Source organism: Oncorhynchus masou, chromosome 27 (assembly GCF_036934945.1).
Source record: "Oncorhynchus masou masou isolate Uvic2021 chromosome 27, UVic_Omas_1.1, whole genome shotgun sequence".
In the NCBI taxonomy this organism is placed as follows: Eukaryota; Metazoa; Chordata; class Actinopteri; order Salmoniformes; family Salmonidae; genus Oncorhynchus; species Oncorhynchus masou.
This window is the reverse complement of record NC_088238.1, coordinates 15,365,102-15,377,921: the sequence shown is the minus strand read 5'-3', so window position 1 is coordinate 15,377,921 and position 12,820 is coordinate 15,365,102. Positions and strand designations below refer to the sequence as shown.

At 43.8% G+C, this 12,820-nt stretch overlaps 1 protein-coding gene across 1 annotated transcript; it reads left to right on the top strand.

Annotated features, from left to right (window-relative positions):
• The first annotated feature begins 9,832 nt into the window (after positions 1-9,832).
• On the top strand, positions 9,833-12,078 carry LOC135515273 (fish-egg lectin-like). The gene is made up of 5 exons (XM_064938967.1): positions 9,833-10,056; positions 10,173-10,406; positions 10,585-10,802; positions 10,933-11,051; positions 11,655-12,078. Exons 1-5 carry the CDS (start codon positions 10,002-10,004, stop codon positions 11,794-11,796), a joined length of 768 nt encoding a protein of 255 aa, XP_064795039.1. The 5' UTR covers positions 9,833-10,001; the 3' UTR covers positions 11,797-12,078.
• Positions 12,079-12,820: the final 742 nt, after the last annotated feature.

Here is a 12,820-nt window from a genome sequence, read left to right as displayed (position 1 = left end):
GCACAGGGACTATGGGAGTCTGCTTGAAACATGTTGATATTACAGACTCGGTCAGGAACGGGTTGAAAATGTCAGTGAAGACACTTGCCAGTTGATCAGGGCATGCTCGGAGTACACGTCCTTGCAATCCATCTGGAACGGTGCCTTGTGAATGTTGACCTATTTAAAGGTCTTACTCACATCGGCTATGGAGTGCGTGATCACACAGTCGTCCGGAACAGCTGATGCTCTCATGCATGTTTCAGTGTTACTTGCCTCGAAGCGAGCATAGAAGTAATTTAACTTGTCTGGTAGTGTTGTGTCACTGGGCAGCCCGCGGCTGTGCTTCCTTTTGTAGTCTGTAATAGTTTGCAAGCCCTGCAACATTCGACGAGCGTCGGAGCTGGTGTAGTACGATTCAATGTTAGACCTGTATTGACGCTTTGCCTGTTTGATTGTTCGCTGGAGGGCATTGCAGGATTTCTTATGAGCTTCCAGGTTGGAATCCTGCTCCTTGAAAGCGGCAGCTCTACCCTTTAGCTCAGTGCGGATGTTGCCTGTAATCCAAAGCTTCTGGTTGGGATATGTACTGGTCACTGTGGGGACGACATCATCGATGCACTTATTGATGAAAACAGTGACTGATGTGGTGTACTCCTCAAAGTGTTCATGATTTTATTTTCAAAAAAACACTCACATAAAATAACTTTTGAAAACAAAAGAGTATAGTTCTGGTACAGGTACAGACGCGAAACAGAGAACAAGATCCCACAAAAAACAAACGGAAAATGACAACTTATATGTGATCCCCAATCAGAGACAACGATAGACAGCTGCATCTGATTGGGAACAACACTCGGCCAAAACAAAGAAACAGAAAACATAGACTTTCCACCCGAATCACACCCTGACCTAACCAAACATAGAGAATAATAGGGATCTCTAAGGTCAGGGCGTGACAAGAGGATGGAATTATGGTCAGATTTGCCAAATGGAGGGCGAGGGAGAGCTATGTACACGTCTCTGTGTGTGGAGTAAAGGTAGTTTTGCAATGGTCGCCAGGGAAGCATATCTTTGTTTGAACTATGGCCCACGTCAACTCTGGCTGACTTCTTTACAATACAACTTTGTCCATTAGTTAGAGCGAACAACCAAAATATATGTCTGCAGCACCCCTGGATAGAAAGCATGTTGTGGGGTTATCGGGGACTTTGCTCAAGGTCCCAACATCAAGGGAATGTTTTGAGGATGTGAACGCAGCAGCCCTCCAGTTGTGAAATCAATTCCGCCTGTTTATTCCAGCGACCAGCCCGGGATTCGAACAGGACACTTTTCAGGCCACAGGTGTAATTCCTTAGCTGCTGGCAAGTACAGTATGTATTGTTGCCTGACTGTTTCCAGAGAAGAAGAAAAAAGGAGGAAACAGTTATTCTACAGAAAGAGTTAATCTGACAAATGAAGACAAATGCTATGCAGACATACTGTATAAGGTTTTAGGGTGTAGTAGAACAATTTACATGCAGTGTCTGTCAGCAGCAGCCGAAAGAGAGATCCTCTGTCTCTGGTAGTTCTGGGTTACTGCCAGACTGAGCAAAACATACAGAGAGGTGCGAAGGTAATATCACTGGGGAAGCCAGAAAAAAAGCCATATTACAACCTATGTTGTCATATTTGTGATATGGGCGGCAGGGTAGCCTAGAGCGTTGGGCTAGTAACCGAAAGGTTGTAAGTTCAAATCCCCGAGCTGACAAAGGTACAAATCTGTCATTCTGCCCCTGAACAAGGCAGTTAATCCACTGTTCCTAGGCTGTCATTGAAAAAAAGAATTTGTTCTTAACTGACTTGCCTAGTTAAAAAAGGTAAAATAAATATATTTTAAAAAATAGTTGAGTTGTATAACCTGTTAGTTCATATGCCTTGCGACCGTGATATATATGCCTAAGGCTGAGGCAAATAGAATACACCCTGACAAAATATATTCAAACACACCTTTGTTCATCTTGAAACCGAATAGCAACCTCTGTCCACAAAGCATATTGCATATGGAAGTTAATTTGTCTGACATTTTCAGACCACTAAACAACTATTGATTTAGAACCACGTTACCGCAAGTATGAAAAAATAAACAGGAGCTGCCTCCACTATTCCAGCACCATTTAATCTTCAGCATTTTAACATCAAATACCCTATGCTTAGTCTAATACAGCGACAGCTAATATACCAAAATATATCAAAAACGATTTAGTCCAATCAATGTCCAATCAATGTAATCTCACTGTGTTCTTTGGGACCTTCAATGCTGCAGAAATGTGTTGGTATCCTTCCCTAGATCTGTGCCTCGCCACAATCCTGTCTCAGATCTCTACAGACAATTCCTTTGACATCATGGCTTGGTTTTTTCTCTGACATGCACTGTCAACTGTGGGACCTGATATAGACAGGTTTGTACCTTTCCAGATCATGTCCAATCAATTGAATTTAACACAGGTGGATGATCAATGAAAACAGGATGCACCTGAGCTCAAAACGAGTCTCGTATCAAAGGGTCTGATGTGTAAATAAGGCATTTCTGTTTTTTTATATTCAACAAATGTAACAAAATCTTGCTTTGTCGTTATGGGGGATTGTGTGTGTCGATGTCGTTTTGTGCCGTCTGCTTTGCATAATATTAGGAATTAAAAATTATTTATACTTTTCATTTTGATAGTATTTTTAGACTATTGTAAGGACTATTTTACTGGGTGACTTTCACTTGTAGGTGTGGACTCATCTAGTGGGCTGGATCCTTGACTTTTTTACCATCAGAAGCCAGAGGTTGAGGGTAAATGGGTGCCTGTCAGGGGAGCTGGCATCATCAACAGGCTCACCTCTGGGACTTCCTCTCACCACTCCAATATATCCTGTATATTCTGTCGTAGCCACGACACTCAGAAAAAAGGGTTCCAAAGGGGTTGTTTGGCTGTACCCATAGAATAACCCTTTTTGATTCAAGGTAGAACCCTTTTTGGATGTATGACCTCCCAAAAGAGTTCTACCTGGAATGGAAAAGGGTTCTTCAAAGGGTTTTCCTATTGGGACAGCCGAAGAACCCTTTTCGGTTCTAAATCTCACCTTTTTTCCTAAGAGTGTACGAGAACCAACTCAACCTGTAGTTTGTGGACGACTCAGTAATAGTCCTTCATGCAGTTAAAACTGCTGATGATTTTGTAAGTTGATGCGAGTGTTTATTCTTACAATTGAATTTGACAAACACTAAAGATATGTGTATTGATTTCAGGCATTAACCCCATACCCCTCAGAACACTATCATCAAGAGCCAGGTGGTAGACAGCAGGTGGTAGACATCATGCTCTAGCTGGTCTGACCAGCATGGTCTAGCTGGTGACAAGCCTTCACTGTATTTTGGACACATACAAGCTTATAATGGTGATGCTGTTATACTGGTCAAGCTGGTCTGACCACGTCCAACAGTTTGGGTCGTATTTAGTGTTATTTCTAACCCTGGTAGTCATTCTGGATGCATATTGAGAGAAGAAAAGTTCAAAATGGTTGATATCCCCACTCTGGCTAGATTCTGACAGGAATTAAACATTCATTTTCAAGCCAGCATGACGTGACTTGATTCTGGTGACTGGCTTATGTTGGTCACCATCAAAAACACACTGAAGTCTGGTCATCACAAAAAGACAACAAAGAGACCACGGAAACACAGCAAAGGCTGGTCACCAGCATCCTCAACAGGCTCTTCCTGGTCTCAGCAGAGGAGGCGTCATCTTTACGCACGTGAATACTCTACACTTCAATTATTGATCACACAGCGCTTGTGATGTACTGTAGGTGTAACGGTTTTCATGCGGTGAAGGAGAGTCGGACCAAAATGCAGCGTGTAGATTGCGATCCATGTTTAATGAACAAACGTAAACACGAATCAATACAAATACTACAAAACAAAGAACGTAATGAACGTAACGAAAACTGAAACAGCCTATACTAGTGTAAACTAACACAGAGACAGGAACAAGGACACTAAGGACAATCACCCACGAAACACACAAAGAATATGGCTGCCTAAATATGGTTCCCAATCAGAGACAACGATAATCACCTGACTCTGATTGAGAACCGCCTCAGGCAGCCATAGACTAACGCAAGACATCCCACAAAACCCCAAGACAAAAACACACCACAATAACCCATGTCACACCCTGGCCTGACCGAATAAATATAGAATAAACATAATATATTTCGACCAGGGCGTGACAGAACCCCCCCCCTAAGGTGCGGACTCCCGGACGCACATCAAAACAATAGGGAGGGTCCGGGTGGGCGTCTGTCCATGGTGGCGGCTCCGGCTCCGGCGCGGGACGTGGAACCCACTCTATAAATGTCTTAGTCCCCCCTCCTCGCATCCTAGGATAGTCCACCTTCGCCGCCGACCATGGCCTAGTAGTCCTCACCCAGAACCCCACTGGACTGAGGGGCAGCTCGGGACAGAGGGGCAGCTCGGGACAGAGGGGCAGCTCGGGACAGAGGGGCAGCTCGGGACAGAGGGGCAGCTCGGGTCTGAGGGGCAGCTCGGGACTGAGGGGCAGCTCGGGACTGAGGGGCAGCTCGGGACTGAGGGGCAGCTCGGGACTGAGGGGCAGCTCGGGACAGGGGAAGCTCAGCACTGAGGGGAAGCTCGGGACTGAGAGGAAGCCCAGCACTGAGAGGAAGCCCAGCACTGAGAGGAAGCCCAGCACTGAGAGGAAGCCCAGCACTGAGAGGAAGCCCAGCCAGGTAGTTGGATCCGGCAGATCCTGGCTGGTTGACGGTTCTGGCAGATCCTGGCTGACTGGCAGATCTGGAAGAGTCTGGTTGACTGGCGGATCTGGAAGAATCTGGCTGACTGGCGGATCTGGAAGAGTCTGGCTGACTGGCGGATCTGGAAGAGTCTGGCTGACTGGCGGATCTGGAAGAGTCTGGCTGACTGGCAGATCTGGCTGCTCCATGCTGACTGGCGGCTCTGGCTGCTCCATGTAGACTGACAGCTCTGGCGGCTTCTTGCAGACTGACAGCTCTGGCTGCTCCATGCAGACTGGCAGCTCCATGCAGACTGACAGCTCCTTGCAGACTGACAGCTCCTTGCAGACTGACAGCTCCATGCGGACTGCCTTTCTGGCTGCTCCATGGAGACTGGCAGCTCTGGCTGCTTCATGCAGACTGGCAGCTCTGGCTGCTCCATGCAGACTGGCAGCTCTGGCTGCTCCATGCAGACTGGCAGCTCTGGCTGCTCCATGCAGGCTGGCAGCTCTGGCTGCTCCATGCAGGCTGGCAGCTCTGGCTGCTCCATGCAGTCTGGCAGCTCTGGCTGCGCTGAACAGGCAGGAGACTCCAGCAGCGCAGGAGAGGAGGAAGGCTCTGGCTGCGCTGAACAGGCGAGGCGCACAGTAGGTCTGATGCGTGGTGCTGGCACTGGTGGTACTGGGCCGAGGACACGCACAGGAAGCCTGATGCAGGGAGCTGCCACCGGAGGGCTGGGGTGTGGAGGTGGTACTGGGTAGACCGGACCGTGCAGGCGCACTGGAGCTCTTGAGCACCGAGCCTGCCCAACCTTACCTGGCTCGATGTCCACTCTAGCCCGGCCGATACGAGGAGCTGGAATATACGCACCGGGCTATGCACCCGCACTGGGGACACAGTGCGCACCACTGCATAACACGGTGCCTGTCCAGTCTCTCTAGCCCCCCGGTAAGCACAGGGAGTTTGCACAGTTCTCCTACCTGGCGTAGCCCTACTCCCTGTGAGCCTCCCCCAAGAAATGTTTGGGGCTGACTCTCGGGCTTCCTAGCCAACCGTGTTCCCTCATATCGCCGGCTCCTCTCTCCTCGCTGCCTCCACCTGTTCCCATGGAAGGCTTTCTCAGCAGAGGAGGCGTCATCTTTACGCACGTGAATACTCTACACTTCAATTATTGATCACACAGCGCTTGTGATGTACTGTAGGTGTAACGGTTTTCATGCGGTGAAGGAGAGTCGGACCAAAATGCAGCGTGTAGATTGCGATCCATGTTTAATGAACAAACGTAAACACGAATCAATACAAATACTACAAAACAAAGAACGTAATGAACGTAACAAAAACCGAAACAGCCTGTACTAGTGTAAACTAACACAGAGACAGGAACAAGGACACTAAGGACAATCACCCACGAAACACACAAAGAATATGGCTGCCTAAATATGGTTCCCAATCAGAGACAACGATAATCACCTGACTCTGATTGAGAACCGCCTCAGGGAGCCATCGACTAACGCTAGACACCCCACAAAACCCCAATAACCCATGTCACACCCTGGCCTGACCGAATAAATAAAGAATAAACATAATATATTTCGACCAGGGCGTGACAGTAGGTTGACATAGCAAACATACAGGCCTAAAGAAAGTCTACACCTCCATTTTGTTGTGTTACAAAGTGGGCTTGAAATTGATTTAATTGTATTGTTTTTGTCATTGATCTACACAAAATAATCCATGAATACTCCATAATGTCAAAGTAAAAACACGAATCTGAAATGTTTTACAAATTAATAACAATTAATTAACTACAATATAGTTGTTGCGTAAGTCATGGAAGTAAAATGTGGCTTAACAAATCACAAATTCCATGGACTCACTGTGTGAAATAATAGGGGGTTGACTCTTCCTCTGTCCCCCATACATACAGTGGCGGATTTAGGTATAGGCGACATGGGCAGCCGCCCAAGGCGGCATCTGGCCGGGTTCCCTGATTCTAGTTTGTGAGCTTGGCAGGCTACTGCCTGGGAAGGTAAACCTCTCAGAAGTACGAGATGGGAGGAGGGGGTAGGTTGACCTCCGGCTCCCCACTGGAAGCCCGAGGTAGGGGGAGTTGGGGAATGTAACGGTTCTCGTCTGTTGAAGGAGAAGCGGACCAGAATGCAGCATGGTTGTTATTCATGTTCTTTAATGAAAAGGAACTCGACATGAAATAACTAACACTACAAAAACAACAAACGGACCACGAAAACCTATACAGCCTATCTGGTGACAACAAACACAGAGACCGGAACACCCACGAAATACTCAAAGAATATGGCTGCCTAAATATGGTTCCCAATCAGAGACAACGACAAACACCTGCCTCTGATTGAGAACCACTCCAGACAGCCATAGACTTTGCTAGATAACCCCACTAAGCCACACACCCAACACCCAACAAAACCCCAAGACAAAACACACCACAATAAACCCTTGTCACACCCTGGCCTGACCAAATAAATGAAGACAAACACAATATATTACGACCAGGGCGTGACAGGGAATCTATCAAATAGAGCACCTCTAACTTTGTACAGTACTAATGCAATTAGTAACGCAATTAGTGGTGACATTTCGTTTGTGTGTTTCTTGTTTGAAGTGCAATAATCAGGATCTCTTCTTTATAAGTGTGTTATTCTATATATGTATTTGTGTGATACAGGATTTGTGCAATTTAGCTTTATTTGTGTGGTTTTTGTTAGAAATAGGGTAATAGTGGAACAACTCAAGTCTCTTTTTAATTTGTATTTATACACTACAATTTGTTTCTATTTCTATTGGTCTTTGCTACTTCTTTTTGAAATGTATAGTTTTACATGTTATGATTATTTATTTGTGTTCCAAATGTCTGAATAAAAATTACAGTTAGTGCAGAATGGTGGTGGGGGGCATTGAAGGGGAGGTTTGCCAAGGGAGCCATACAAGCTAGAACCGCCACTGTATACATACAGCATCTGTAAGGTCCCTCAGTCAAGTATTGAATTTCAAGCACAGGTTCAACTATACAGACCAGGGAGCTTTACAAAAGCCTCATAAAGGAGGACAGTGATTGGTAATTGGGTGACAATGACAAATCAGATATTGAATATCTCTTTAATTTAACATTTATTTAACTAAAGTGTAATTAAAATTTAGGACAAAACACACATCACGATAAGAGAGACACCACAACACTATATAGAGACCTAAGACAACAACATAGCATGGCAGCAACACATGAAAACACAGCATGGTAGCAACCCAACATGACAACAACATGTTAGCAACACAACATGGCAGCAGCACAGCATGGTAGCAGCACAAAGCATGGTACAAACATTATTGGGCATAGACAACAGCACAAGGGGCAAGAAGGTAGAGACAACAATACATCACATGAAGCAGCCACAACTGTCAGTAAGAGTGTCCATGATTGAGTCTTTGAATGAAGAGAATGAAGTATGGTCACGTTAATAATTATGCTGTGGATGATGTTTTAAACCACCCAGACACAACAAAGATACATTGGTCCTTCTGAACTGAGCTGCAGGACAGGAAGGAAACTGGTTAGTAATTTTAAAACAGCTAGAGTTCAATGGCTGTGATGGGAGAAAACTGAGGATGGATCAACAACATTGTAGTGACACCACAATAATGACCTGAATTACAGAGTAAAAATAATTATAAAATGTACAGAACAAAATATTACAAAACATGCATATGTATGCAACAAGGCAACAAACTGAACACAGCAACTGAATACACCTTTTGGCCTAAATGCAAAGCCTTATGTTTGGGGAAAATCCAACACAACACATCACTGAGTAACTGCCTCCTTATTAAAGCATGGTGGTGGCTGCATCATGGTATGGGTATGCTTGACATTGGCAAAGACTGGGGAGTTTTTCAGGATGAAAAGAAACAGGATGAAGCTAAGTACAGGAAAAATCCTAGAGGACAACCTGATCAGTCCGCTTCACACCAGACACCGGCAGAGGAATTCACCTTTCAACAGGACTAAGACAAATCTACACTGATTGGTTACAGTCACGGTCGTCAAAATGAGGAGACCAAGGCGCAGCGTGGTAAGTGAACATAACTCTTTAATTAAAGAGAGAACACTGAACAGAACTAAATAACAAAAGTGCAGAACAGGCAACTAAACCTAAAATAACAACCTACAAAATACCGAAGGAATATGGCTACCTCAATATGGTCCCCGATCAGAGACAACGATAAACAGCTGCCTCTGATTGAGAACAAATCTAGGCAACCTTAGACATATAAACACCTAGACTAGACAATCCCAAGACATACAAAAACCCTAGGCAATACAAAAACTAAACAAACCACCCTTGTCACAATCTGACCTAACCAAATAATAAAGAAAACAAAGATAACTAAGGTCAGGGCGTGACAGTTACCAAGAAGACAGTGAATGTTCCTGGTGGCCAAGTTACAGTTTTGAGTTAAGTCTGCTTGAAAATCTATGGCAACACTTGCAAATTGCGGTCTTGCCATGATCCACAACATCTTTACACAAACTATATGACCTCGTGTGGCCTAGCCTAAACCACAAAAACCATCCCAAGACCATTATTTCTCCCCCAGCAAACTTTATAGTTGGCAATATGCATTCGGGCAGGTAGCGTTCTCCTGGCATCCGCCAAACGCAGATTCATCCGCTGGACTGCCACCTCAATTACCTCGACTGACCTGTGCACACACCACACACACACACACACACACACACATTGACACTGTCCCGGGACCCCCTCGAAATAGCCTCGCTACTGTTATTTTACTGCTGCTCTATAAGTATTTTTAATTTCTTACTTATCAATTTTTTACTTAATACTTATTTATTTCAACTGCATTGTTGGTTAAGGACTTGTTGTATTTGGCGCATATACACTTTGTAAATACTATGTGAAGAAATCCAAGTTGGGTGTGGACTTTCTATTGGCACTGTTTGTATTTCAAAATGTAAACATGGCAAATGCATAAATGTGAGAAGAACAAAAGAATGATCTTTGTCATCAGGTGACAATAACACAACCCTTCTCTCTGACGGACACCCTCAAGTCTTTGTTAAACAGGTGGAACAGGAAGCCATCATTGGTGAAAGGTATGTGCAGGGCTATAAAAGCTCAAAGTCTTGCAAGGGGACAATTGAAGTCTGGTTTACAACCAAACGTATACTGTAGATCTACTGAGACATCATGAGAGTCACTGCAGCCGTCCTATTGGTCCTCTGTCTCCTGGCCATCAGTCACGGTAAGTTACCATCATCTGAAACATGCTTGATCAACTTGGAATTGATCATCAAGTTTGCTCCATAATGTCATCCTCCTTGTTGTCTGTGTACTCTACTCATGTCTTTGTCTCCATAGCCTGGGACTGTCAGCCTGTAGTAAACATCAAGAATCTGATGCAGATAGATGCAGGACTGGGACAAGTGGTTGCTACGGACACAAGTCATATCCCCTACTACCTGGTAGGTGATAAATGGATCCGCCTGCCTGGTTCCCTGAAGCATATCACTGTGGGACCAGCAGGGATCTGGGGTGTCAACAAGGACTATGCAATCTACAAGTATGTGGCCGGTAACTGGGTGCAAGCTGCAGGTTAGTGGAGAGAATTACTCAATATTTATCCAGAGGACACCTTCTTTTTAGCTTTCCTGATATCATCAGGCTGTTGAAAACATTTTAAATTGTAAACTTGTAGGTCATTTGGCAGTACTCACAGATATGTGCTCCTTGTTTGCTTGTCTGTCTGTCTGTCTGTCTTTGTGGTCTTCAGGCCTTCTGAAACAGTTGGATGCTGGAGGTGAACGGTTTATTGTGGGGGCCAACATGGACGATACTCCATTCTGTCTGACAAGTAGTGCCACAGTTGGCTACAAGGGTCCAGGCTCACCTCTTCCATGGACAGGATTGCCAGGAGCTGTGAAGTACTACAGTTGTGGACCCTTTGGGTGCTGGGCAGTCAACAAGAATGATGATATCTTCTTAATGAGTGTAAGATCTGGGAAAGAGTGTGAGAGCTGGAGCAGAGTAGTAGAGGATGGAGGGTGTCAGTTATTCTAAAACTGTTTCATATTATATATGTTGAAATTGTCCTAAAACCCTGATTGAATCTGTTTTCCAGCTGAATCAAGACTGCCAAAACAACGGGTGGAGTCACATTGACGGCAAGCTTTCCATGATTGAGGTGGCAACTGATGGTCGTGTCTTTGGGGTCAACTCTGCGGGTAGTGTTTATACCAGGTAAGGTTACTACTGAACTATGTGTATAATAATGGTATACGTTTAATTATAATTATTATCCTTACTGTACATGCCTTGTGAAGCTCTTTACACAACAACTAAAATACTGTAGATACATAAATAAAATCAGTCAAATATGATCAGATCTGAACTTATAGGACTTATAAAGACATGTGTAGACATTGTACAATGAAGTATGTAAGAGTGGGATGTCCTGTGAAGCTACAGTTTGGGATAAAAACAACAAGTTCCCAGACACCCCACCACTTGTTTTGGTAAACAGCTGAGGAATGTAGTTAGAGAAATATAACCACTCTCAAATTCATACATGGAGCTACAGATGCAAAGACAGATCATTTGTTTTTTAAAAATGTAACATGTTTTTTAAAGTTATACATTGTTTGTTTACAATAACATTGTTTACAAACAATTGAGTAAAAGCTTACATTTTAGCTTCTTTTGTGGTTGAATAAAGCTCAAGAGGCAGAAGTTATATTTTTCAAGAATCTATGGCTGTATTCAATTATTACAGTCCAAAAATGGATGTACTTAAAGAAATGGATAAGCTTTAAAACATGAACCCCAAACCCTTCTTCAACACAGAGATGGCATCACAGCCAGTAAACCAGAGGGCACTGGATGGAGCAATATCCCAATGTCCATGAGCATGGGCCACGTGACCTACGACCTGGGCCATCTTTGGGTCGTCTCCAAGTCTGGAGTCACCATGGTGTGCACACCTTAGTCTCTCCTCTGCATCTGATGGCCGTTCGGGATCTGTCTAAAGTTCACTTGCTCACTCATTGATCTCTCTTTCTGGAACAGCCTTCTGCTTGAGAATGCCCAACATTAGTTCATAAGAATCCTTCATTCTAAAACCTACTACTCTAACTATGCTTTTCAGTACTTTATCTCTGTCAATAGAAATCACTGATCTTAATGATCTTGCTTCAGAGGTTATTCATAGAGATGGATGGAATCCTTTTCAATGCTTATTATCTCATTATATAATAATTTCCCACAAAAATAAAGCATTCAGTTTGAAGCTATTGTAATTTCCGTGTCTCTTTGTTTTCATATTGAACAGGGTATTTTAGTTGCTCTGCCAGTGACGATTTTAGCATGTACATCTTGGTGGGGCAAACTCAACAAATTGTTTTAGATACATTCCAGCAAAGCCACTACACAACACAACATTAAACCAGTGGTGGAAAAAGTACTTCATTGTCATACTTGAGTAAAAGTCAAGATACCTTATTAGAAAATTACTCAAGTAAAAGTGAAAGTCACCAAGTAAAATACTACTTGATTAAAAGTCTAAAAGTATTTGGTTTGAAATATACTTAAGTAATACAATAAATGGAATAGCTAAAATATAGATAAGTATCAAAAGTAAAAGTAAAAATTCCTTATTTTAAGTAAACCAGACAACACAATAAAAAAATGTACAGATCGCTTGGGGCATACTCTAACACTCAGACAACATTTATAAACAATGCATGTGTGTTTAGTGAGTCCACCAGGTCAGAGGCAGTAAGGATGACCAGGGATGTTCTCTGATAAGGGTGTGAATCGAACCATTTACTTTTGGGTGACAGAGAATATGTATGGAGTAAAAAGTACATTGTTATTTTTAGGAAGGTAGTGAAGTGAAAGTACAAGTTGACACCACTGCATTAAACAATCAATTAATTGCAGTATAAGGGTGACAGACAGTGCCCACATACTGTTAGGGCCCACATGAAGCTATCCAGACAGCAGAGATTTCC